The 25,750-nt window shown below is 41.6% G+C and overlaps 1 protein-coding gene across 5 annotated transcripts; it reads right to left on the bottom strand.

The window, feature by feature from the left end:
• Positions 1 to 657: 657 nt before the first annotated feature.
• Positions 658 to 25,291, bottom strand: nsd3 (nuclear receptor binding SET domain protein 3). Of its 5 annotated transcripts, none has more exons than XM_051423472.1 (25): positions 24,806 to 25,291; positions 21,689 to 22,548; positions 20,061 to 20,309; positions 19,761 to 19,923; positions 19,502 to 19,656; positions 17,808 to 18,437; positions 17,551 to 17,722; positions 17,367 to 17,467; positions 17,062 to 17,107; positions 16,823 to 16,953; positions 16,038 to 16,163; positions 15,809 to 15,935; positions 15,517 to 15,717; positions 12,921 to 13,100; positions 12,066 to 12,212; positions 9,166 to 9,322; positions 8,123 to 8,325; positions 7,767 to 7,879; positions 7,518 to 7,664; positions 7,291 to 7,413; positions 6,976 to 7,092; positions 6,738 to 6,879; positions 6,376 to 6,482; positions 6,069 to 6,273; positions 658 to 5,211 (listed from the first exon to the last, which is right to left on the bottom strand). In XM_051423472.1, exons 2-25 carry the CDS (start codon positions 22,502 to 22,504, stop codon positions 4,940 to 4,942), a joined length of 4,830 nt encoding a protein of 1,609 aa, XP_051279432.1. In that variant the 5' UTR covers positions 22,505 to 22,548; positions 24,806 to 25,291; the 3' UTR covers positions 658 to 4,939. The 5 variants fall into 5 exon arrangements, with proteins under 5 accessions (XP_051279432.1, XP_051279435.1, XP_051279434.1 ...); XM_051423475.1 differs by having other exon boundaries at positions 12,066 to 12,089; positions 24,806 to 25,290; XM_051423474.1 differs by having other exon boundaries at positions 20,061 to 20,306; positions 24,806 to 25,290.
• Positions 25,292 to 25,750: the final 459 nt, after the last annotated feature.

The following is a 25,750-nucleotide window of genomic DNA, read 5'->3' as shown; positions in this document are numbered from 1 at the left end:
ATTAATCAAGGACATCTGATTAATTTATACATGACCACTGTACCAATTTATGGTTTAAATATGCCACAAATATTTATCCCATATGCACTGGAGTTTATTTAAGTTAATAACCTGACAAACACAGGGTACATCTGAGTCTGAACCTATGGTAGCGCTTTGCTTTATAAACCGGAAATGGTCGTGTAGGTGATTTTATCTGACTTGACAAGTGGATGCAAGAAGCCACGTCACGTTACAGGATGCCACCTAGAGGTTAAATCAATGATGTTTGTGTGAGTTTTTATTTCCCTGTCCAATCAATGAAACTAGTTTCTCTTATTTTACAGTGTTATAGTTTTAAGTTTCCTTATTTCTGACTCTCATGCATGTGTGAATGTCAGGAGACTATTGGAGGGTTTACCTTTTAAACTGGGTAAATACGTTACCATGGACACAATAATGATGAATTGTTTTATTTCTACTAAGCCTGGAATCAACATTAGATCTGATTTTATATTGCTTTTGTCAGATTACATTTTATTATTTCTAGTAGTTGACTACTTTGTGATTAGCTGTCATCTGATTGCTTAACATATTGTAAAAATCTGTCTTTTACAACCACTTAAATCAAGTTGGTTAGTCTATATGACGTTCGCTGAGTCATATACAGTGAGAGCGTTTCACTGAGACAGAGTACAGCTTTATTAAAGTCAAACTTCAGGCATGTCTGAACTCTTCAAACTCAACTTTAGAATGAAAAAGGACAGAATCAATATTCTCAAATAAAAAGACAGTCATGTACAAAAAGAGTGTCGTCTCAACAGTCACACACATTTAGAAGCAGAATTGTACAGGCAAAAAGAGAGCACGCCACAGTAACATGATTCTATGCAAGTTCAATGCAAACTATTTACAGGTTCTTCAACAATATGCAGTATGCATTAACACAGGTTGAACAGTAATCAACATGGTATTTTGTGTTCATCCACGTTTTAATTGAAGCAACACCAAGAGAGATAGATATGACCCCAGTTAGAGTTACCGTAAGTAATTTCACTACAAGTAAAAAGATGAGTGCTTATGAAGGTGGATTTATTTATTTATTCCAACACTATTTCTCCTCTGACAGCATGTCAAATAAAACCTTAATGACAGTCGGCAACATTGCACAAAAACCAAAAGACGTCACAGTTAACTGAAACATACCCTTTGACAAACAAGAGGTTGGGGGGGGGTCCATCCTAAATTTACGTGTACATGAAAAATATTCATAATTAGCAAAAATTCATGGACAAAATCTTCCTCAGGCGATTTAAGGGTCACTTAACTGAGAACAAACATGCTGTCTCTTTAAAGAAATGTGGGCACTACAATGAGAATAAACCAACAAAACATACACATCAGATAGTATTTTTAAGAAAATGAAATGTTGCACGCTGGGACACTTAAATTAGGCATACGTAATACTGCGGCTGTATCAGCTGACAGAAGTGGACAAACTGGCACAAAGTAATTCATGATCATGCAATCTGTAGGTGCAAAAAAATAAAGGCTGTTCGGTTCTTTTGCACACTCTGTGCAATGTGGTTAAAAAAAAATAATAAAAGGAACACAAATAAAAACAAAACATTGGCATTAAAATCAGGCATTCGAAGACTCTCCAACTGAATACAGAAGTGGGTTAAACCAGTGTCTGATGCTGGAAGCTGAACAGTCACCTTGAGAAGAAAGAAAGGCTGTAAGACCAGTTATATAATCACAAGTCATCAGTCAGACAAGTTTTGACAAAAGTCAAGGATTCCTGCGGTCTGATAATCACACAAGTATGAATCCTATATAAAAAAATAATACATTAATAAATAAAAAAATAAAGAAAATTCAAGTTTAGACACACAGACTGTTGTAAGTATGTAAGTAAAAAGTGCGTTAATGATGCACCTACCTGATATTGAGCATATTGTACTGAAGTGGCCTAATTCCTACAGCTAACTGAGCAATAAAGAGTCTCTGAATGTGAGTTTGGCAAATTGGGAGCAGTGCTTAGTTGCACGAGGAAATCAGCAAGTTTAATCTTTTTTTAAAATCAGGAATCTACGGAAAATATGGGAAAGGCTTCCTAAAAAAGGGTTCGATAATAACAGAAAGAAAGTGAGTTAGTTGTTGAATGCAGAAAGGCGAGAACACTGAATCGTCTAAATTTGTGCAAAAAACAGGCATTTAACGGCATAAAGGACAGAGAAAAAACAAGTCTTTCCTAGTCAAAGCCTTTTTCTGGTCCTTTATTTGATGAATTGCCTGTGTTATGTCTGTCGGCATGTATGTCATGTGCATGTATTTAGCATATTAAACCCCCCCTCCACTCAAACATGCCTATTATTACTTCACATCAGTGTTTGAACTTCACTGTGCAGAATGATTTAAGCTCAGAGTTTGACACTAGAAAGCCGTTTTCACAATTATCCGCTGAAGGGGGAAAGTTTCAAATCATGCCTGGAGTTTTCTCACTTTTCTGCATCAAATGGCTCCCCTTCTTTTATTTTCATGATTTAGTATCTAGTCTACGCATTCAAAGAGAGCCTGAAGGAACTGAAATCACTTGGAAACACTGGCACCGTTTCACCCTGTGGCTCGACTCTTTAACTCCACGACGGGAGGCTTTAAACAAACATCTTTTAAGGGCAGAAAACACAAACAAACATGTCATGTGACCAGGGTGGAATCACAAGCAAAAGGCTGAGGGATGATTACAGATAAACTTCCTGCTGTGATGATCACTTGAGTCAAAAAACAGAACAAAACAAAACAAAACAAGCATAAAAACTGCTCTGAAACTGAAACTTTACATTCCGATATTGAACTGCTTCACACTGCTTTTAACACCAATTACAGTGAGTCACGATACAGGTCGATGAGCAGCGGCCATTACCAAATGTGGAATCATTACACCAAAATGTTAAAAAACCAACAAAAACGTATGCAATGACTAGATACAGATATATCATGTAAAACTCCCCGTGTTTTTTTAAATAGTCTATTTCACTTACACCGTGGTGGAGAGGGAGACAAATTACTGCACTGGTGGTTGAAAAAGAAATTGGTATAAAATGTGGTGCAATAAATACAAAAAATTTTGGATTTGACAGATGAGCGATTAAAAACACTGTACAGAAGTTTGTATTTGTACATTATACTGAACTGGACTGTTGTTATACCATTACATCTTTATATAAAGCCCAGCCTTGAGGATGTTCTCCAGGTGGAAAATGACAACGTGCCTCTCGTGGACACGGATGACTTTTTTTTTGTACAAAGCCAGGCTGGCAGTCATTCCTACTTGTGCCAAAAAAACAACAGCATTCAGGCCACTTTCCTCAAAAAAAAACAACAACCCAAAAACACGCCCAGCACTCACCGCGTTTCTGACCGAGAGGAAAAAAGTTACAACACAGTTTAAATTCCGACGTTACTACAAGAAGAAGAGGTATCCATTTTGAAACACTTGTCTTATGTTCTTTTAATATACATTTCTGTATATGTATGACCTAGCTAAATTGTGTAGCGACAAGCTGTGTAAAAGTGCTTTTCAGAAAAAGTTTGGCAAAACAAAAAAAAAACTGAAGAGAGAGAGAGAGAAAAACAAGCATCAAAGCGGTCACAGTACACGACGTTACTGAAATGAACTGCATCTGGGCAGTAGTTGCTACAGCCAGAATCCAACTTAAGGCTGATCAACAATACTTTAAGACAGCACCAGTGATCACAAGCTGAGCCCCTCCATCTACAATACAAATAACAGTAACTGCTCGGAGGAAATGTGGGGAACAGAAGTTTATCGAAAAAAGAAAATAAAAAGGATCTGTCTTGTTGTTTAAAAAAGCGTTTCCTTCTTCCAGGAACAACCAGAGAGGCGATGCTCTGTCCCTCCTGATCTTTAAGTACTTTACAATAGTATGAGCCAAATATGTACACAATGGCGAGTGAGACTGGCAATATGAAAATCACAAGTACTTCTGTAATGTCATACCATTACACTATATACCATTATATTTCACCTTAATAGGACTATTTTCACAAGGAGGTCTGCGTAATGCTTAACACCTAAACAAACAAACATAATACACCACTCACCGAGATGAAGTGAGAGAATCTGTCTGTAAACATTAACAAACATAGATACTGTATATAATTATATTCATCTATACCCATAAGTATATTAAAATCATGTCTAAGGAAGGTTGGAATGTAGTGTGGTCCTGAAAAAAATTGCACAAAATCGGTCATCCCCCCCCCCCCTCCGTCTTTTCCTCCAAGAAGAAGAGATAAATAAGATGGTGGATCACGTCGGGAGTGTTGATTGGCTGTGGAGGAGGAGAAAAGGCTCGTCTCCGTACAGCCATCCTGTGCGTGAGATGCCGACCACAGCTTACAGCAGGTAAACAAGGAGAGGAGCAGCGTGGTGGTGGAGAGGGTTCAGCTTTATACCTTCCTCCTCTTCCTCTTCCTCCTCTTCTCTCTCTTACCTCTCCCTCCACCTCACTCGTTGAGTTCTTCAAAGTGCCGGTAACTGACGCAAAGTGACAACACTTGAAAATTTCCACAACTGTAAAAATTAACAAAAGAAACATAATGAGGTGGTGGTCTGGGCCCTGCGATGGGGGGGGCGCAGGCGAGCTGTAGAGAGCGTTAGTAGTGGTGTTTTATGGCGAGAGAGGAGGGAAAACGGCGCACAATGATGCCTGGACACTCCCCCTGCGACACGCCACGTCGCTCTGCTCTCTCCACAAGCGGCATCGAGGTGTTCACCAGTGTGTCTCGTCTCTGAATAGGGGGCCATCGCACTGGTCAAAAAGCACTGTATTCCCTTTCGTAGCGCACTGCTTCAGATCAGAGGTGGGTCGGAGCCCAGGAGGCCGACAGGAGTGCACTTTACAGGGAACGAGGTATTGAGGGAGCTGCGGTGTCACTCTGTGGCCGGCTGGCCCGGCTCCGTCTCTGGCTCCTCTTTGACCCCGGCGGGGCTCAGAGTGGAACGGCGCGGCTGGGCCGAGCTGGAGTTGGAGCCCAGGGGACTGACAGGGTCGTGACTGGAGCAACAGGGGCGACCCTCGAGGGAGGAGGAGGTGAGCGCCCCCGCCTCGTGATCCCGGCAGAACGAGCGAGGGCAGAAGTCACAGAGAGACGAGGCCGGGGCGCCACAGACGGTGCAGTCGTGCCACGGACACTCCCAACGTCCTGCAGACAGACAGAGAGGTTTGTTATGAAGAAAGAGCAGCGCTTTCTGACCCACTAAAGGTCTCAGAATAAAGCTTTGGTGTCATGAGATGATTTAACAGGATAGGAAAGCAGAAAATACATATTTTGTTTTTTTCTCTTCTGAATTACTGAATAATTGCACCTTATTCAGATTAGACATTCTTTAGTTTGAATGGGTACAATATAATAGAATATAATATATACAGAGGTTTTAGTCATTTGGATCAGGATATCAGTATGTGAACATTACTGTTTAAAAATGGTTTAATTGGCACTGATATGATGATGCCAACAATTGCTTTTATGCTTTTATATGTCCTGGGTTTGAATTGTCTACCTCTGAGATCTCCCGCTCCACACCAATACAACAAAGGTATACAGAAATTTTGTTTGTAGGGGGTCAAGCCACTGAAAAACCTCATTTAAAAGATTACACAAAAACTTAAACACCTCGATGTGATGTCCAAAAACAAACTCAAACTGAATTTTGCTTTTTTTCCCTTGTGAATTACTGTATTGTTTTAGCTCTTCAGGCTTCTAAAAGCATTCAGATAAAACAAGAACAAAAGAAATATTCCTTACAAGTCACAACGAGTGACTGCAAGTAGATCTTACCTGTTTTGAGGGTTCAAACCAAAAAGTTTGGGAATTGAAAAAGTTGCAGATTGTTTCCATCAGCGACATAGAATAAACGTCCGATGTCACTCTAATATACTAATATAGTTTTCTTTCTGTCTGCATCACAGCAGGTACGCTATGCTGCTTAAATGACCATGAAATGTTTGTTTTAATTTGATTTTAATGAACACATACACACACGGTCATTTTGTCATTACCATATGGTGGTTTGGTGAGGTTGAGACACAGCAGGTGGTACGCTTTCGGACAGTCTTTTCTGTCACACATCACTAGCTCGCCTCCTTCTCCGCAGCAAAAACAGAAGTACTCGTGTGTGTGTTTGCCTTCTGGCCGCAGCTTCCGCTTCTTTGGCTTCAGCTTGGCGTTCCTGGCCTTCTCCTCTTTCTCCATCACCACAGCACTCTGGAGGAAACATTACAAAAAAAAAAAAAAAAAAAAAAGGCATCAAACTCAGCTTCCAAAGTCAGAACTGGATTCACTATGACGAGAGGTAAACGTCCTCACCGTCGGCTGCACCCCGAGGAATCCAGAGCAGTTGTCTGATCCACAGTGACAAGACGTTCTCCTGTTGCCCACACAGTGCAGGTTGTAGTTGAACGTCAGCTCTGTGTCTGCAGGAACATCAGGAACAAGATTCACATCAAATGGTTCATCCAACCTGCTCTGAGCGCACGTAAACGTATACAGATGTTTGACAATTTAAAGGAAAAACCAACAGAAACCGGATAAGTGTTCAATTCATTCACATCAATTCATCCTCATCAAACCATTCATGTCCTGTATGAAAGCATCTGCATTAGTCATGTTTTCCTTTAATTTTCCACCTGTCTGGACGTAGAAATGTAACAGATGGTATGTGAACTCACCAGCCTCGATGTCACAGAGGGTGAAAAGTCCGATACGAACGTCTCCGTTTACTGTCCACTTCTGCGTTTCACAGTTCGGGCTGCAGCTGTGGTTCATAAACCGAGCAGAGTTTCCTTTTGGGCCAGCGTCTATCACACGATCCTACAACGAAAGACCGACATTGAGACACAAGGCTTGAAGAAATGCTTATTGGAGGTCCTTCTTCTCAACAGTGTATTAGTGGGACACTGATGTTACCTTGGTGAGGGTGAGCATGTAGAAGTTGGTCACGTGATTTTCATGAGCACGCTTGATTCGCTGCTGGCACTCCTCAGAGTCTATCACCTCTCCCACGTATTCCGTCACAAAGTCACCCTGGAGGAAAACAACACATAACAACATTTACATTGTTTTAGCCATCACACGGACAACTTAATTTAAAATGACAATTACTGAGAGGGGCGGGAATCTATGTCAAGAACATGTGGCGATCACTGGGTCACAAAAGCCTGGAAGTCAAGGGATCTAAGATGGTTTTGGGTGAAAGGATTGGATGCTGAGCTCAATGCCCACCTTCCTGAGGGCCTGGTTGGTCTTGAGGCCCCAGCCACATCCGTCTGTCTTTACCACTTCTGTCTCTGCATACAGACGCTTGGAAAAACACTGGTTCTCACAGATGTCTCCTGCAGGACACACCTGACAACAACAACGACATAAAGGTAAGAAGTTAAGAGGAGCGATCCCTCACTTTATTGTTCAATAAATGAGCTTAACAAACAATAACAAACATGCACACAGACCTGTGGATGACACTCGTACTGCAGCATGCGGTTGAGACACTGAGACTGGAGGCTGCAAGGATGTTCATCTGTTGGTCTGCAGTTGCACCGCTGGATTTCTGACAAGTCAGCTACGTGCACCTGCACTTTCCCCACTGGCTTGTTGGACTGACACAGGAAAACACCAGCAGAATAAGTAAAAACACTAAAACTAATGGAATATAACTTCAGTGTATAAAATCTTTTAAGTAAGATATGAAATGACGTTACCTTGATGAATTTGTAGGGGGGAGGTTTGCGAGAGTTGCGTTCCTGCTCTAGAGCCTCCCTGCTCTCCCTCTGTGCCTTAAGCTCCTGAAACCGCCGGGCTGCTTCTTCCAGAGCTAAAACAACACCAACAATATCTCAGAAATTTTGTATCTTTTAATTGTTTACTACTATTTGCCCCTGTATGGTTAGTTTTGCAGTTGGTTTTATGATATTTTTTAAGACACTTTGTTTGACAACTTTGTTTAGAAAAGTGCCGTATAAATAGTTTATTGTTACTATAATTATCATTATCATTATTATTCCAACAGCTTTAAAAGATGAAATCACAACAAGGAAACTTTCTAGGAAGAAATTACCTTTCTTGAAGGTTTTGTTGATGTTGATCTGACCCGTGACAAAGTTCTTGTCGTTCTCCACGTAGGGGAAGACGCGGCCCTGGTTGATCCAGTAGTAGTCATGGGAGCCGAAGAAGAAGACAGGGAAGTCACCGATATCGTGGCGAAGGCTCTGAATGTTTGACGGCACCAAGCGAGGGTTGCAGATCTCCGCTGGCCACCACCTGCAAGGTAACGGGACAGGGACATTGTTCATGGAGACGAAGAAGAGGGAGAAAAGTGAGGTTAATGTTTGTGGAACTCTGACATCTATAAAATCAAACGTTTGGCCAACAGAAATGCTTTTTTTTGGTAGAAGAGACCTTATTTGTGTCATTGCCATATTTTAATCAAGAACCAATCTAGCAGACTATAAACGGAAGCATAAATATTAAAGGACATGGCTCACAGTCAGTGTGAGACAGGAAAACACCAGTGCTGTGCTCTGCTCAACATTTCCTGAATACCTGCATCTATAATGTCACATCCTGTTTTTGTGTTTTTGTGTGTGTGAGGTACAAAGCTAATTTGCAGTGATGAACTTAAAGGATAAGACTGGTGATATTCTATGGTTATGTCAACTAATTACTACTTTTACTCTACACACAAAGTCTGACAGGAACAAACAGTGCCTTTGTTAGGGACTGTTTTCAGCTGTGATTTGTTGCAGTAGTGAGTATTTACAGCAGCAGGGTGGTGTATATGGGATTGAGTCAGAATAAACTACAGCTCCCACATTCACAGTAATAAAAGGAACATGTCAGGCAGCGCAACAGTAAGGCTCAATGATGTGTTTTAATAGTTTTTGGAGATCAGTGGAGCTCCGAGACACAGAGGAATAAGACCTATATATATACACACACAATACAAAAGATCAATTCATTGTTTGTCTCTGGCTTTTTATTGGATCTTTTGATAACAAGAAAAATATAGAAAATCACCGGACTTATCCTTTAAATGTAACCGTACCATAAACTGACAGTTGAACAACCCTCAGCAGTCTATAATCAGTGCTCTCTGCATACCTGTAGTTGCCCAGTTTGACCCAGACAATTTGTTTGTAGTGAGGTTTCTTCCCTGCCCTGCAATCACTGCAGGACCACGCCCCCTCCGGCATCTCCATCTCCAGACACTCCGGGTGGAAGGAAGCCGGGCATGAGTCGCAGCACAGCAACTTGCCTCCTACATTTGAATGGATGTACACATTGTATGTATGTGTGTGTTAGTGTAAGTGTGTGTGAGTGTGTGTGTTAGTGTGTGTGTGTGTGTGTGTGTATGTGTGTGTGTGCATGCGTTGGTATGCAAAGAGAGGAGGAGTGTATAATTAGGTGATGCACATAAAACCTGGACAAACTCTGAATCTCATTTGCAGACAAGCCTAGAAGAAGTATGGATACTACAGAGTCTACAAATACAGCACCATGTCGTGGTTTTCCAGCATCTTACTGCGATTTGGAAATAAAGTCTTTGCAGGGAAACAACTCCCATTATAACATCTGGTCATCTATTCTGAGATGAAAAGCTACGGCCAGGAGCTTTTGGCTTGAGTGAAGGCTCCAATGAGAGCCATGCCGTGTGTAAAAAGACTGAAAATAGTTGGAAACCGCTGCATGTGATTCTCAGGTCGGTTACAACTTTTACCGTAGCAGTTACAGCATGTCTGGCAATCAGATTCAGAGCACTGTACCAAGACCAGTCTATGGGAAATACATGCGGCAGCACAGGAATAAAATCAGCCAGCAAGTTAACAATTAATCAGGGTTATAGTCAAACAAATTATTGGCAAAAAGCAGGCATGCAGTCCTGCCAGTAAAGCAAACTTTCCCATCACACATCACATCCCGCACGGACCAGCTTGCATGGAATCATATTTCTATATCGCAATTTTCAAAATGTTTTTCTTTAATTAAAAGTCTAATGAAAATTTAACAAGAGTAATTTCACTATTGTTGCGCTCAAATTTAGTACAGATTGAGATTATATTCCATCCAAGGCAGGTCCAAAAAAAATGAGATGAGCCAAAATTTCATTTCATCTGAAAATTTCAGTCAAAAATAAAACTTAGTTGCAGCTTAGAAGAGGTGAGGCTGGACAAGGCCTTTAAAATAATCAAACACAAGCCCAGAGTGCTGAAGCAGAGAAGCAGTGCGTCTCCAGCAGCGATAAGCTCCACAGACCACAGACAGAACCTGAACTAATCCAGAGCATCCTGCATCAGGGCATCATACAGTAGTTTCAGTACTGGAGGTTTGATGGCCAATTAGATTTTCCCAGCAGAGAAATTGTACTTGTTGAAAATTGAAAGAATGCTTGATTGATCTTTATTGCAGAGATATATATACCCAGACTGAGTGCTCATGCACAGCATGAACAAACCTCACAATGGGCCTTGTGCAAGAACCTCTCATACGGACAGATTAATTAATGTGCAAGTGATTTACGAGAACTTTTCTTGTGCTTAGAATTATTTATAAGGCATGAACGAAATTCACAAGCCGTCCAGATCTCTTGAACAAGCCATGTACAGATAGTCTGTGTTTCTCCACAAGAAGTACTAATGCTTGTTTAATAAACTTTTTCCCTTGGAGGGCATAACTTAAACTTTATGGTGGACAACAGGCCAAAAGCAAACACCTATTGTTTAAAATGCAGAATGGTACTGGTCCTTAGTTCCCTTAATTGGCTGACTTCCTGCTCAATTTTCCCCACCATGCTCAGATTGCTGCTAAATACATCTGGTGGGGCAAAGCGAACCGTATGGCGGGCCAACTTTGGCCTGCGGGCCACACTTAGGCCAGCCCTGATAATGAGAATCATAATGACTTTAAATTTGATGCACAAATGAGTTAAAATCATCAAAGCTTTCCAATTTTAGTTTTTTTTTTTGTTTAAAAAGATTTTATAAGATTTATTAAGGGTGTAATATCACCTACTGGAAAACATCCCCTTGACTGTCTCCCATTTCTGAATGTGGAGGTTTATTCTTGACCATGGGAACAGACATACTGTGATAAAAATTAACTCAAAGTTCACTTCCAACAACAGAGGCAGCAGTTATTATGACCATCTGTTGTCATGTGACCCAGGTGACACCAGCAAATTTCCACCTGCTGAGGAAGCTCCCGGGGAATATCTGAGTAAGTGAACTTTGAGTTAAATAAATTAAATAAAAAATTGTATTTATTTCTTTATTTCAGTACAGCAATGCTTGGATGACAAATCACTATATTAACAATAGTCTCTAATAACACTACTGACACTGATAAATGTGTTCAGTTTTTGTTTTATGATTTCTGACAGCAGGACTTGAATGAAAGTTGCTGACAAATAAAGTGGAGCAGATGGCCTTATATAGTGATTCAGGAGGATGAATTATGCTAATGATGATTCAGTGAACAGGTGATATTCACAGGCATCAACCCCTTTTCACAGCAGACATTTTAACTCTTTATAACGGGAAAAGCACAGGTGTTATTAATAACTCTCCTAATAATGCTCTGTTTTGTTCAGGTGTCCCACTAAGACAGTGTGACAGTGGGCCAGCATGCACAATATCAGGACACTGAAATTGAAGCAGCTACACTGAATTAATTTTGTTGTTTACACCAACGCTTTTCCTACAGTGTCATGTCAAAATGTCTGTGGAAAAGACCAATTTATAAAAGTTTATTATTAATAATACAGAACTGTTCTCGCATGAGGCCCACTGTTATCTGTTAATGTGTTAGGGAACTTGGCTGAGGTTACTTTGCGCCACTCTGCATGAAAATTAACTGCACATTTAACCAGTTAATTAAATTTTGCACCTCAAGGCTTTGAAATGAAAAATGCGTACAAAAAGGGAAACTAAATCAGAATGGGAGCAGGCACAACACAAAACACAGACCAGTGGGACAAAGGAGAAAGAGAAAAACTGTGCAGTTACCTTTCCCAACATTCTTTTTGGTAGCTGACGAAGGAGAGGGAATCATAGGTAATTTCAACTCAGCACGATTTGACTCAGTCAGAAGGTAGTGGGACTTATAGGCATATGAACTTAATATGGTGTCAGTAAGGTCTTGCACTAACAGCCCTACACAAGACACACAGGAAGAGACGGGGGTGAGCCGCAGTCAAACTCGAAATTACCCAAAAATTCACAAAAAGAAGAGAAAGAACAAACACACGCACAGTCTCTCTCACACACACGCACACACACAGAAGAAACAAGTAAAACAAAGTTTGTCCCAACACAAAGAGGCCAAACAGTGCACTCAACTTGTTGTTCAAACAGGCAAAACATCAGATCTAAACTGGTTAAAAGTAATTAAAAAGAAAAAAAGGGTAAATCCTGTAGTCATCACCATCCAGGACAGATGGGATTCATTTAAGTGGAGTGCAGCGTAACAGCCTGGTTCATTCATAGTATTAGTATCGGGATGGAAAACAAACATTACATTTCACAGCGATGCTATTTCATGAACAACAATGTCAAACATGAAACATGTAATATTAAAAAGATAAAATATCTAAACAAAAGTATGCGAGGTTTCAGTTTTCACTCATGAGATGTTACTGCAGTTGTGAGTGTTGTCAAAAAATGGTTAAACTCCCCCAAAAAAGATGAAAAGACTACAGTCATGGAGGCTGATCAGGTTCCTCCAATGTGAAATGCAAATAAGAAGAACTGATCTTGCGGTTTGTCACAAGATTGAAATCAGCCAGTGGGAGCAAAGTGTGTTCAGGGTCACTTGTTGAATCACGGCTGTGGGAGAGGAAGGCCGTTAGTGTGAGAGCTTACCTCTGGCACACAGGAAGCACCAGCCCACATTGACAGGAGAGGTGAGGAGGCCGTTCCTCTTGGCACTGCCGTGGCTGCTGCAGATCATGATGTGATGGGTGAGGATGACGCTGCCCGCCGCCACGCAGCTGTCTCCCGTGTGATAGGCCACCGGGCAGCGGATACAACGCATCAGACGACCTGGATGGGAAGCAGAGGAGAGGACTCAGTGACCGTTTTGTAACCAAGCTTCTGACCTTTTAAACTCAGTGGTCACTTCATATGTTTTTGTGAACTGTTCCCTCCACAAGTCACAAAAGTCCTGTAGTTGTGATACGGTACAGCACTGGTAAAGAGTCCAAAAAAAGTCTAAAATATACAGTAGGCCTATATCTCAGCACTTCATTAGTTTCTGTGAAGAAAACTAAATGAAATTGTTGTTTTTAAATTTTTAAATTATTATTTAAGAGCTAAACTTTGAAGACACAGACTTTGAACACAAGTTACATTCAGAGAGCCTTCACTCTCTGATAAACAGACTCATCCTGCATTAGAAAAGTTCAAACAACCACAGAGCTGATAGAGCAATACAAAGAAAACACTGAATATCTCAAAAAAGTTGAATTGTGTATAAATATCAGGAAAACTGATGTATTTTATTCATTGTACAGTTTTAAAGTTGTTCTCTATTGTTACTGTGGTGTATTGAATATAATATGAAATATCCATTAAATGTGTCACTTAGTCAGGGCTCGCCAGTTTAGTCAACGATAGAAAATGGGTCCCGTAAAGAAAAAGGTTTGGAACCACTGCAGTACAGCACGCGTAGAGCTGTGAAAAGGAGCTTTTATAATAAATTAGGTCAGATTCCTTTATGGGTTGCAGCTGTAATTAAAGGAAATCTGAAGGGAAAAATATGAACACTTGCTACGTTATTTGGTGGCTTCAGCCTTCAGTTGTTAGCGTTTGAATTTTAATTTTTTTCTCCTTGGTTCATTCTACTTCAACAATACAAAAAGGCATAAACATGGTTCGACACTGAACATTTGATGTTTTGCACCGCTGGTTCTCAACCTAATGATGCTGAATGATAATGAAACATAGTTTGAGTCCCATCAGTCATGTAGTGTGAAAACCACAACAACAACTCCCAGACTGAACGTTGTGTGGAGTGAACAGTACAGAGATCTGACAACTTCAAAAGTCATGTAGTGTGACCAAATCTTGATCATCCAAATGGATGGAAGAATAATCTGGAGGGTTGTGGGACGTTTAATGGGACTGAAAAAAAGAAAAAACTAAGTTCTGCTATGCAAATACACATTTCTCTTACTTTGATTTTTTGTGAGAAATATTTGATAATTTTACCTTTTTGGGAATCAAACAGTTAAACACTTAAATTAAACCATCTGAGAAGCTTAGTAGGAAAATATCTCTGCTAATAGCTCATCAACATCTGAAACACCAAAAAGATTTGGAGCCACTGTTATAGACCGTTTAGACAATTATAATTATTATTTCTTAACCATAAAACTATGATTTTCTGGGTGCCCGGTTAGCTCAGTGGGTAGAGCTGGCGACCCATGTACCGAGGCTGAGTCCTTGCTGCAGCAGCCCAGGGTTCGAATCCGACCTGCGGCCCTTTACTGCGTGTGTTCATCCCCCCCCTCTCTCTCTGCCCCCCTTTCCTGTCTGTCTTCAGCTGTCCTATCAAATAAAGGCAATAAAAGCCAAAAAAAATACTTGAAAAAAAACTATGATCTTTTATTGGGATTGACTCTACATACTAATACTCAAACACAGTATATACATATATTTAACATAATTCACTGAAGGATGTTATTTGAGATGACCCTTTGAGGGGTTTTAAGAAAATATAATACACTATGTAAGAAATGCATAGGCTGCAAAGGTCTGACTTTTAGGTTTCTTTTACTTGCTTTCCAGCTTTTCTATCAATCCACATGTAGCACTTACAGTATAGTCAGAATCAGACAGCATTAATCCTGCCTGGTGCCAAAGGTATCAATTGTACTTGATGGTGTCGCAGCTTAACACCTGAGGGTCATTTCTGTTGCAAACAGTCCATCCCCATTTTTTCCTTTCTCAATATATTTCCAGCAAGATAATGCACCATCATCTAAAGACATTTCCAGGAACATGGCAGTTACTTTATAATGGTCTGCAGCCTGCAGATGCCTCTCACCTCACATCAAATAGAGCACTTTCAGTTTGAGGTGGAACCGGATGTTTTAAGTCACAAAATATTCTGTAGGAAAAGCTGCACAAGATTTCAGTCGAGGTAAAGTAGGACCTTTTTGTCAGTCCTCTCAAACTTAAATTCTAATTCTAATTTCCCTGAAGAAAAACACAGTCTTCCAAACTTCAAGCTTCATCTTCTTGTACTTTTGTCTTATATATTCTAGCAGGGAAGTACAGCTTTGGCCTATTTTCAATTGCTACTGATTAATAACAGCTAGAAAATGTAATGGAAAAAGAAAGTTTCGTTTCATGCTCTTCACACTTTGAGTTTGCAGTGGAAGCTGTGGGACAGTGAGCTGCTGCTACATCACCAAACAGGAAATCAGCTGAAAAACTAATCTGAGGCCATCTTTACCTTTACTGGCTCGTTGCAAGTCTCTCTCCAGGCAGCAGGTAGAGCAGCTGTGCTGGGGGCAGCAGAAGCCTCCGCCTGGACTGCTGGTGGCGCCGGGGAGTTTACGGACACAATCCTCGTGGTAGTAACAACCACATCCAGACACAGAGCAGCGTGTCACCTCCCGCCCCGCCGTTTTACAGCTAAAACAAGGATGATTGCCTAGAGACAGAATGAGAGAGAGAGTCTGGATAGTAAAAAAAGCCAAACACAACAGATGTGATAGTGAAGCTGAATCCTGATATCCACTCACCATTTCTACATTCCAAGCAGGTGAATCTGCCTTCAGGTAGGGACGTCAGACCAAGACACTCCAGGTGAAACTGCCTGTTGCAGTCACCTTCACACACCACCAAACCCTCTCCATACACCTCGCAGATCTACGCACAAACACGCAGAGAAAGGCGGTTGGAACATCATATGAGACTCAACACCTGTAAGCTTTTTAGAAGAAAGCAAAGGGACTCATGAGCAGCACTGACCTGGCAGACGGTGTCTCTCTTGCCAGTGCTGCTGTCCTGACGGGACAATCCAGAGTCCACGGACTGAGTATCTGAAGCATCTGCATCTGCTGCTGCTGGACTGTCAAGACTCTTCCCAAATAAACCCTGTGAGATGGAAAAGAAGAGCAAGTTGCTGATGTGTTTTGTGTGAAAGAATCTATTTGTACAAAGCAAAAGATGCAACTAACACAGCACAGTGTGTGAATATCCAGACTGCAACTAATGATTATTTCCCATTATTAATTAGTCTTTCAACTCTTTTGTTGATGAACTGATGGTTCCGTCCATAAAATGTCGGCAAATAGTAAGAAAATCCCCATCGCAAGTTCCAAGAGCCCATTGAGAGGTCTTCCTTTGTCCAACCAATATTACAGAACCCCAAGATATTCAGATTACAATCGATAAAATTAGATAAAATTATAAAATATTCACATCTGAGAAGCTGGAATCACTGAATCTTTGACATTTTTCCTTAAACAATTAATTACTTGACAAAACGACTCATTGTTTTGCTCGAGTTGTGATGAGTGTAAAAAAGTCCAACACATTTCTGAAAATACAGAAATAAAAAAATGCTATCCGAGACTATTTTACTGTCTTATAAATTCTGCACTATGTGCTGGAAACATCTCTGTAAGTAAGGCAAATACTGTATGTATATTCTGACTTTACCTCTGGATGTTTATACATATTCTGTGTGAAAGAGAAACTGTATTTTCCTCTTTAAGTTTGTGGGTATTTCTGTACATGTTTTCTTATTGTACCTGTGGATCGTTGAGGCCTCTTGAGTCAGAATCAGAGGTGTCTCTGTACTGAGAAGAAGCCATCTCCACATCTGTTGAAGCTCTGCTTCGCTTCTTCAGGGGCTTGCAGGCGTCTGAGATCTCACTGGCTCCTAGAGGATCACACAAGGCGGGGGAATAAAAAAAAGATGGATTTAACTTTAGTATAAGGAGTTCCCACTGCAGAGGGTTACAGGAGGCATGAAATAAGGTACCCATACCTTTCTGTGAGCCCGTCCTCAGTGTGGTCTCAGGAGCCATCTCCGCCTGTGGAGGTGGTTTAACGTAAGTTATCATTGTGGAAAGTCTTGCAAGGCCACGTTCAGGAGAACATTAGCAAAATAATGAAGTCTCCTCCCTCACTTCAACAGGTGTACTGATACAGAGGTCTCATACAGAGAACTACCAGAGTGCCTGAATCGTTATTCATTGTCTAACCTTAAGCAACACGCCCCCATCAATGCTATATTTGGGGCAATTTTGCGTTTATGTGACAGCTGACAGTGTATAGTGTGTTATCTGATACCTGTTCCTTTTTGGTTTTCTTCTTAGGGACGGGATCGCTGCCTCTCTCTGACTCAGACCTGCTCCTGACTGACCGCCGCTGCAGCTTCCTCTCCTGAGAACCTGAAAACACAGAAAGATAATGAGATTTATATCTTATAATACTTATGAAAACAAAACGCCCTACATGTCTGTGTTCTACCAACCGTGTGGACTACTGTGGTGGGATCCAGGAGAGGAGGTCGGCTGCATTCCTCCCTCCTCGCTCCTCCGACTGGCGGGGGAGCCTCTCCGCTCCTCTCTCTCCTCCCCCTCTTCCTCCCCTTCGTCCCCGTCTTCCTCCTCCTCAGGACTGGGCTCAGGTTTAGCTCTGCTGTCCTGATGAAAGCATCAACATTTGAAACACCCCTACAGGTTAACTTTGTCATGTATACATTTTTCTGTCTGCCTGAGTCACACCAACCTCGGGGGAGCAGTATCCCAGGTCGGGCTGCCTGGCCTCTCTCTCCACTCTCTCCTCCTTCTCTTCTTCTTTGTCTTTTTTCGGAGACGCAGCGGCTTTTTTCTGCAGGAGAGGCCAGTCACACTTTGTGATCTCCACATTGAGCCTCTTCATGGTGATGGAGAGAGGCAGCAGCTTTCTGGCTGCTGCCGTTTTCCAGGCCCTGACCGGTGGCGGTGAGTCCTGCCGCACTCGTGGATCACAACCGGAGTTCTGCTTTGGGGAGCTGGTCTTACGCTGGTCCCCCCTCTGGTTCTTCTCTTCATTTGAGGCCTGGGAGTTTGTGCTGTCGTCTGCGTTTGAAATACTACACTGCCTGCGTGGCAGCTGCCTCCGTGGCGGCTGCTCTCTGTCGGGTGACTTCACTCCTCCGTCTTCCTTCTTACTGAGCGAGCCGCTGGAGCGCCGGCTTCGTTTCTCAGCTCGGATGTTGGGTTTCTTGCTGGGCGGGGTTTCATTAGGTTCCGGGTCAACGTAGATGAAGGTGTAGTTGTCGATCCGCTCCTGCCGCGACATCACGAAGGCGTCCTCTGCGTGGCCCACACCCACCTCCCACTGAGAACGCTCCCGCTGAGGGATAGGCTTCAGAAGCTGGAGAAGACAAATGTACCAAGTTATTTTTTTTCCCAATTTTTTAAAAATACTTTCACCCAAATTTTAAAGATTAAAGATTGTTGTTGTCTGCTGTCAGAGGACACTGCTCACTGTAATTCACCCTAATTACATAAAGGACACAAGTTACTGAATACAAATGGCTCCCAATGACTGAAATTGTTACAGAGAGACCTTCAATTTGGCGAGTTATTTAGAGAATGTATGAAAAATACATTGTTGTACTATAAAAACAGATGTGTTGTAATCCAATGAGGCAACAAAGTAAAATTCAATTAATTTATACAGTGAATCTTCTTCTTGTGGAGAGGACAGCTGATAATATGCTTCCACTGATATAAATTCAAAAGAAAATGCTAAAGAGCTGCTAATTATTCTTTCAAAAAGAAAATTTGTGATTGGGCTTTATAAATAAGTGTATATTGAAAATAAAACATCAATAAATAACCATGTTTAAATAACAGGCAGGTGCTCTTGAAAAGTCTCTTGATAATTTAAGATATATTTTATATTTGAACTGTATTACACTGTTTCATGACTGATCTTAAAAGTAATGAGGTGCCACTTCTACCAATACAGTAATCCAGGGCTCAGGAACCGTAGGCCATCTTTGGCACGCGATAGATTAACCACCAGTGCACTGGCAGTAAGTTTACAACAGAGTTTTTTGGGAATGTTGAAGCGCTTTCTCATCCGTAAGCCAAATGACCTCTTAAAACAGCCACAGACAGTTGCTCTCCCCGTCTTATTAAAAGACATTTTCATCATCAGGATGGCAGCTTTCTTCTATATAATAACAATGTCCTGATTATGGGAGACAAATGTTTGTTTCAAGTGTCTCTATGCAGGTTGCCAATATGGATCAAATACAATTACAGGTCGGTTGTTGTAATCTTTTCTATATCTGTTATATATGATGAGATTGGCTCTTTACTAATCCCATACAATTATTTACTGCACACATTTCAAACATACATCTGTGCTTTACAGAATCACAACACATATAAAGCCTGACAATATTTCCTAGATGCATTCGTACGTACTTTGTGTTTCTCTACAGGGTTTGAGGCTTTACGCAGAGTCTCAGCCTGAAGCTCATCAAACTGTTGCCTCCCCTGGTACATGACTATCCTCTTCTCATGGATCCAGGCCCGCTCAGCGACACTGCCAAAGAACTGGACGTGATACTCCCTGTGACCTGCACAGACACAGAGGAAGGAAAACAAGCTGCAGCGTGTGTGCTTCCACTTCCATACACGTGTGAATGATGGAGAGTGATTTTTGGTGCAAGTGCGCTCGTACCTCTGGTGTTGATGCGAGTGTGGACCTTCATCTGTGGGTCAGAGGAGACCATGCAGGGCCACCAGGGATAGGTACCCACTTTGGACCACACCAGATCTCCAATCACAAACTCCTTACAGAAGCCCGTCTCTTGGATCACTGATGGATGATGGACCTTCGGAACCTAAACGTGAACATAGACGAGTCACCGCTCTGTTTTTCAAACAATTGTAAAAGTGTGTTGTTGTGTGTTTACGGTAATCTGCAGTGATCTGTGTGCAAAGAATTCAAACTACGGAGAGCGAACAGTTGAGTTCTTGCCTTCGGCGTCTTTGGTTCAGTTTTGATAACGGTCTTCTGAGGCTTCTCCGTCTGCACTGGAGGTGTTTCTATCTGCTGGGGCTCGATGTGGATGTCCTCCGTCTGGCCCGTGGTACCTGCCTGTGTTTGGCTCTCGTCCAGGCTCTGTTCATGGACCTGCAGCTGCAGCCTCGCACTCTTTTTCCTCTTCTCCTTCTTCCTCTCATGTCTGCGCTGCATCTGAGCGGCATCGTTCTTCTGAGACTCCTTCTGAGTAAAATAAAAACATCAGTCATCTTTTCTTCTTTTTTTTGCTTTTAGTAACACACAAATGGATCTCTCTGTCTGCTGATATCAAATGTTCCTCAGATAAACACTTCTGAAGTTCTGTTAATAAGAAGATGATTAAAGGAAACTAAGATGCTCACAGTGTAACAATTTTAATTGGACAGATTAGAGTTAAAAAGTAATTTTGCGTTGTTCAATATACACTGCCATGTAATGTAATGTAATGTAATATAATGTAAGACATGCTGTTAGCACGTAGAGCTGAAACTTATAGTCAGTTGATCTATTGACAAATAATTAATCAACGATTTTGATCATTGTTCAAGGTACACAAACGATGCTGGTTCCAGCCGACAAAAAGTAAAGATTATATAAAAGTAAATTTTGCGTTAAGGAATATCGTTTGGACAAACAGGCACCTCGGACTCCAGAAACGTGTAATTTAATTGATTTTTATAAGTAATTGATTAAAAGAGAAATTAATTGTTTAATCAATAATTACAATATACTTATTAGTTGAGGCACTAACTATATAAATTATACTTCTGGTTACTCTGTTCTGAGTTTAAAACAAACTGCTGTTTGCAGTGTCTCTGTGCAACGCCTCGGACATCTCAGTCGTTTGTTTATGTTTATTGTCTCAGATAAATAAACTTGTTATCTGATGTAAGTTATCTATGAACAGTGTGAGGGGTGAGAAAAGTTCAGGCTACCATCGTTATTGTCTCTTTTAATTTATTTGAGTATAAAGTCTGACTTAATCTACAATGCCTTCAGGAGTAGTTCTTAAGGTTTATTAAATATATAAAATAATATACAGTTGAGATTAACATCGTAGCAAAAAGAAGCCAAGAGGCTCATGGCTCACATTGATGAAGCTGGTAAGTGGGCCTTGAGTTGAGAACTTTTGTCCACTCAGCAGGATTATCGTGGAGCAATTTTAATTTTTTTTTCATTATCAATTTAACTGCAGTTCCCCCCCCCCAAATAATCAATTACTTGTTTATTCAGAAATGGTCAGAATATTGTAAATAAATGTCCTCTGCATTTTCACAATGAAACAAAACTGAGATAAACAGCTGCTCCTTTAATATGAGAAGCAGGAACCAAAGTATATTTTGTATTTTTCATGAAAAATCACTTAAACAATGAACAAATATTGTTGCCAGTTAAATTTCTGTTGATTGATTGATTGATTGATTATGCAACTGATCATTTCCGCTTTAACATTAAGTATACGTGTTTTTTAAATTTCATATCATACAGAAGATTATACATTCCTATGCTATAGATACAGTGTGTGTGTGTGTGTGTGTGTGTGTGTGTGTGTGTGTGTGTGTGTGTGTATCTGAATGCATTACCTGCAGTTCTTGCAGCAGGTCTCCACACAGCGCAGATTCAAACAGCTCTTTTCCGTTCTGATACGTCTTTATGATCTTCAGTTTGATCTCTGGAGAGCTGGTCTTCTTCAGCACCCCACCGGGGGTGTTGGACGGGACATGAGAGGGTTGAGAAGAAGGGGTACTGTCCACAAGGGAGGGCGGAGGACTGGAGGAAGGCAGGTGTAATGGGGGAGGAGGGGGTAGAGTGTGGGTCATGATGTGAGGCGTTTGGGACAAGTGGTGCTGGGAGGGCAGCGGCGGCGGCGGAGGACTCTGTGGGTGCGGGTGGGTTTGTAAATGTGGTGGGTTTGAGTGGAAGTGGTGTGCATGGTGGTGGTGATGGGGGAGATGGTGATGGTGGTGGAGGTGTGGGTGATGTGTGGGCAGAGGGGGAGACACGGGAGACAATGGTCTCTCCTGGAGGCCAGGACCTCTCAGGACCGTCCCCTCCCCCGGCATGAGGCCGTGATCTCCGTAGCTCCGTATGGCCCCGTAGCCGTTAGCCGAGCCGTTGGGAAACTGCGAGTACATCGAGAACTTGGCCTGCGGCTCGTACATTCCCAGACCCGGCGGGTAGCCGTTGGAGACCTGCGACATGTCCTCCGAGGCCGAAGGCGGGTAGGAAAACTCCGCATCCAGGGCAGCATCATTGTAGGAGCGTCCACCATCCTCGCCCGGGTCACTGCCGGTGTCGCAGGTGCCTTCCTGTCTGATGTTGGCTGAGTCAATGAGCTGAGGGGGTTGCTGAATTGTATTTCCCATGATCCCTTGCATGAAAGAGAAGGAGAAATCCATTGTTGGGCTCCTGCATCCTTAACTGTCTTTTTCTTTGACTGGACCTGTTGGCAGAGACGGATACAATTAAATGAGGCACAGACAGGTTTAACTCATTATGACTGCAACAACTCCACACCGTGCTTTCAAATGACTCAAATACCTTGATCAAGATCATCTTTCTCTACGAAGCCCTAAGAAATGACAGAACACGTAGTAGCAGCAGCTTGACATGTATCAGATGTACTCTGCCACTCTCTATGCATCGTGTATGTGCATCAGATACAGTGCCGACTGCAGACAGCTTCATAATGTTTCATCCAGAGAATCCAGAAAACAACCAGTTCTCCTATTCTGTTATAATACCCTAACCCCTGGTTCACCGTGTGTCAGTTGGTTTGTGGTAATTTAATTAAACATAAATGTATAATAATAATAATAATAATAATAATATTGTACATAAACCTGTACACCACAGCCTCTAGATAAGGTAAAACTGTAGGACTGGAGCCTCCCGGTGACCTCGTAGGTAAGATGCATGCATGCATAAAATATAAATATGACATCCCCACTTTGAGTCCAGCGAGGGACGTTTGCTGCATGTTATATTCGGTCTTTCCTGTTCATATCGACAATGCAGTGCAATAAAAGTAATAATTCAAAAACGGTCTTGTAAAAAAAATGTACCACCTGCTCTTACAATTTGATTTAACACTGTGCTTCAGTGGTGGATATTTACAGACAGATAATAATTGCCTATCAGCGGCCTTTATGTTTTATATGTCGTGTTGCATCATCCAGAGCATACATATAGTATCTCTCCAATCCAACCTCAGCTCCTAATAAACCCAAGAGCGGAAACAATTAGTAGATTAATTTTCATAATCACTTTCAAACAAAACTGGCAAAAAAAATATCACTGCTTCCTGCCTCTCAAATGTGATTATTGGTTGATTTGTTAAGATATATATATATAAATGTGGTAACCTGAATATCTTTGAGTTTTGGACTATCAGAGGATTTCCCCATATTTCATAGATCAATGAAAATGAAATAATCAACAAGTGAATCTGTAAAGAAAAATGATTGTTAGTGTGATAAACCCACAGTGCTGTCTGAATGTTAGATACCAGTGGACAATAAGTGGACTTTTATGGTCAAACTCTTCCCAAAAATCACCATCACATATCTTAAACTTGCTCTCAAAACAGAAAACAAACTCCAGTTTGTGCTTCTGCCTGATAAGTTTACACAGCCTCCTTATTGATATCCATTAATCATCTGTGTGGTGCCTCTTTTCACAAACTATAGATCATTTTGAGTTGTTTATTTTAATTACATCAACACAAACACATGGTGGCCTGCTCTCCCAAACAAAACAAAGAGCAGCTACCAGTGTCCAGTTTCCCCGCTGCTCTTTATTTAACATAACACTTTAAATATCTAGTGATTGATTGATCAGGTTTTAAAGTGTAGCATGCCCACAGTGAGCAGACTGACTGTGGTTTAATTGAACAGACTCGGGTTGCTAAGCGTTGCCCGGAGGTTGACGACGGTGATGTAAACATCCATAAAGGTGTCAACTAACGGTCACTGGACACATATATCGACTTGTGGTGGCCGTGGTTAACGTTAATACTTAGCTACAACCTGTGTGGTCACATTTATATTATATTATATTATATATATATATATATATATATACACACGACTGCACAGACAAACATGTTTCACTGAATGATCTTATAGCCTTCTGCGATGCTAGCCCCGAAGCTAGCTACCTGACATCAAAACGGGGGGAGGGGGGGGGATGTCTCTGAAGAGACGTTAACCGTTTTTAACGGTCGGAAAACGAACACGGCGCGAGGACACGACCGTTTGTCTCCAAACACGCGCTCACAAACGTTTGCGGTTACCGTTAGTGAACGTCACACATGGAAGAAGACGACAGAGGAGGCTAGCTAATGCTAGCTAGGCTAACACTCCAGTGCCAATATGGCTGCCTTTGCCTCTTTAAATCAAATTGTCTGGCGTGATTGTACCTCCATGGAGAGGGAAAATGAAGCTAGCTGCGAGCAGAAAGCGGTCGGTGTGGAAGAAAGAGGTGCGGGGAGGAGAAGGAGAGGTAGGAGGAGTGTGAGAGGGGGACAACAACATGCATCGACAGCGGCAGCAGCCATGGTAAAAACACGCTTATCGCTGAAGAGGAGAGAGAGAGAGAGAGAGAGAGAGAGCAAGAGGAGCAGCACAGATTTCTTTTACATGCCCAACTCGAGAGATGCAGGGAAATTATTAAAAAACAAAAAACAAAAATGCCAGTACCTTCAGCGTGTCCCATTCTAAACACATACACCAACCAGCGACGTTTCCTCGTTTAATCTATGAGAAGAAGAAGAAAAATCCAAAGATAATCCCTGTAATATAGATAAAGCGCAGGCCTTTCCTTTTTCGTTTTAACGCAATTCTCTACTGAGAAGGAGGAGGAGGTGTTACGCTATCTGCTCGCTGCCCAATCCCAAAGCTTGGCTCTTCCTCAATGTAGGCAGCCGGAGCATTTAGAGAAAAACCCTGCTAGAGACAGATAATGTTCAATTCTCGCTCCCCCTCCTCTCCCGTGTGCAGCCTTCTTCTTAATAATAATCTCTAGCTCCCTCTTCCTCCGGTTCAACAAAAGCACCCTGGTAGTCCAATAGGCCTGCTCGGTCTCCAGCGCCACAGCACACACACACACACACACACACACACACACACACACACACACACACACACACACACACACACACACACACACACACACACACACACCGGAGGGGTTATCAGGAGCACCTCGGGATGTGTAGTTCACTCCTCATATGGTTTTAATAGGAAAGAGTGCAGCAGCATATAAATATAATATAAATCTACACAATAAAAGAGGAAATGCATGTGTCAGGTTTCATTTGAGGAAGAGGGGGAGGATGTAAAACAAGAAACAAGTCTATAAAATATATATATATATATATAATTTTTAATTGTGTTATGGTGGTATCCTAGGATGAAGGATTAAATAATAGTTTTAATTTTTATTTCCAGTCGTGGACACGATGCAGATGCTGCAGTTTGCACCAGCGGCTCTGATTGGCTTTTATAGCCTCATGGCCTGATCTGGAGCAGAGAGGAGCGAAAACGAAGTGACCCCTCACTCCGCCTCCATTTCAGGACACCGACACACACATGTTTGTATTCTGTTGGTGTAACTGCGCACCACAAAGGTTATTGGATAATATG

Source organism: Dicentrarchus labrax, unplaced genomic scaffold, assembly GCF_905237075.1.
Source record: "Dicentrarchus labrax unplaced genomic scaffold, dlabrax2021, whole genome shotgun sequence".
In the NCBI taxonomy this organism is placed as follows: Eukaryota; Metazoa; Chordata; class Actinopteri; family Moronidae; genus Dicentrarchus; species Dicentrarchus labrax.
Note: the sequence above shows the minus strand (reverse complement) of the source record. Positions and strands in the feature narration are given on the sequence as shown.

Coding starts and splice junctions, on each gene's coding strand:
- nsd3 (XM_051423472.1), bottom strand. CDS start 22,504: ATGGATTTCTCCTTCTCTTTCATGCAAGGGATCATGGGAAATACAATT. Junction 20,310..21,688: donor ACCTGCTGCAAGAACTGCAG/GTAATGCATTCA, acceptor TATTTTACTCAG/AAGGAGTCTCAGAAGAACGA. Junction 15,936..16,037: donor AGAGAGACACCGTCTGCCAG/GTCAGTGCTGCT, acceptor GTTTGTGCGTAG/ATCTGCGAGGTGTATGGAGA.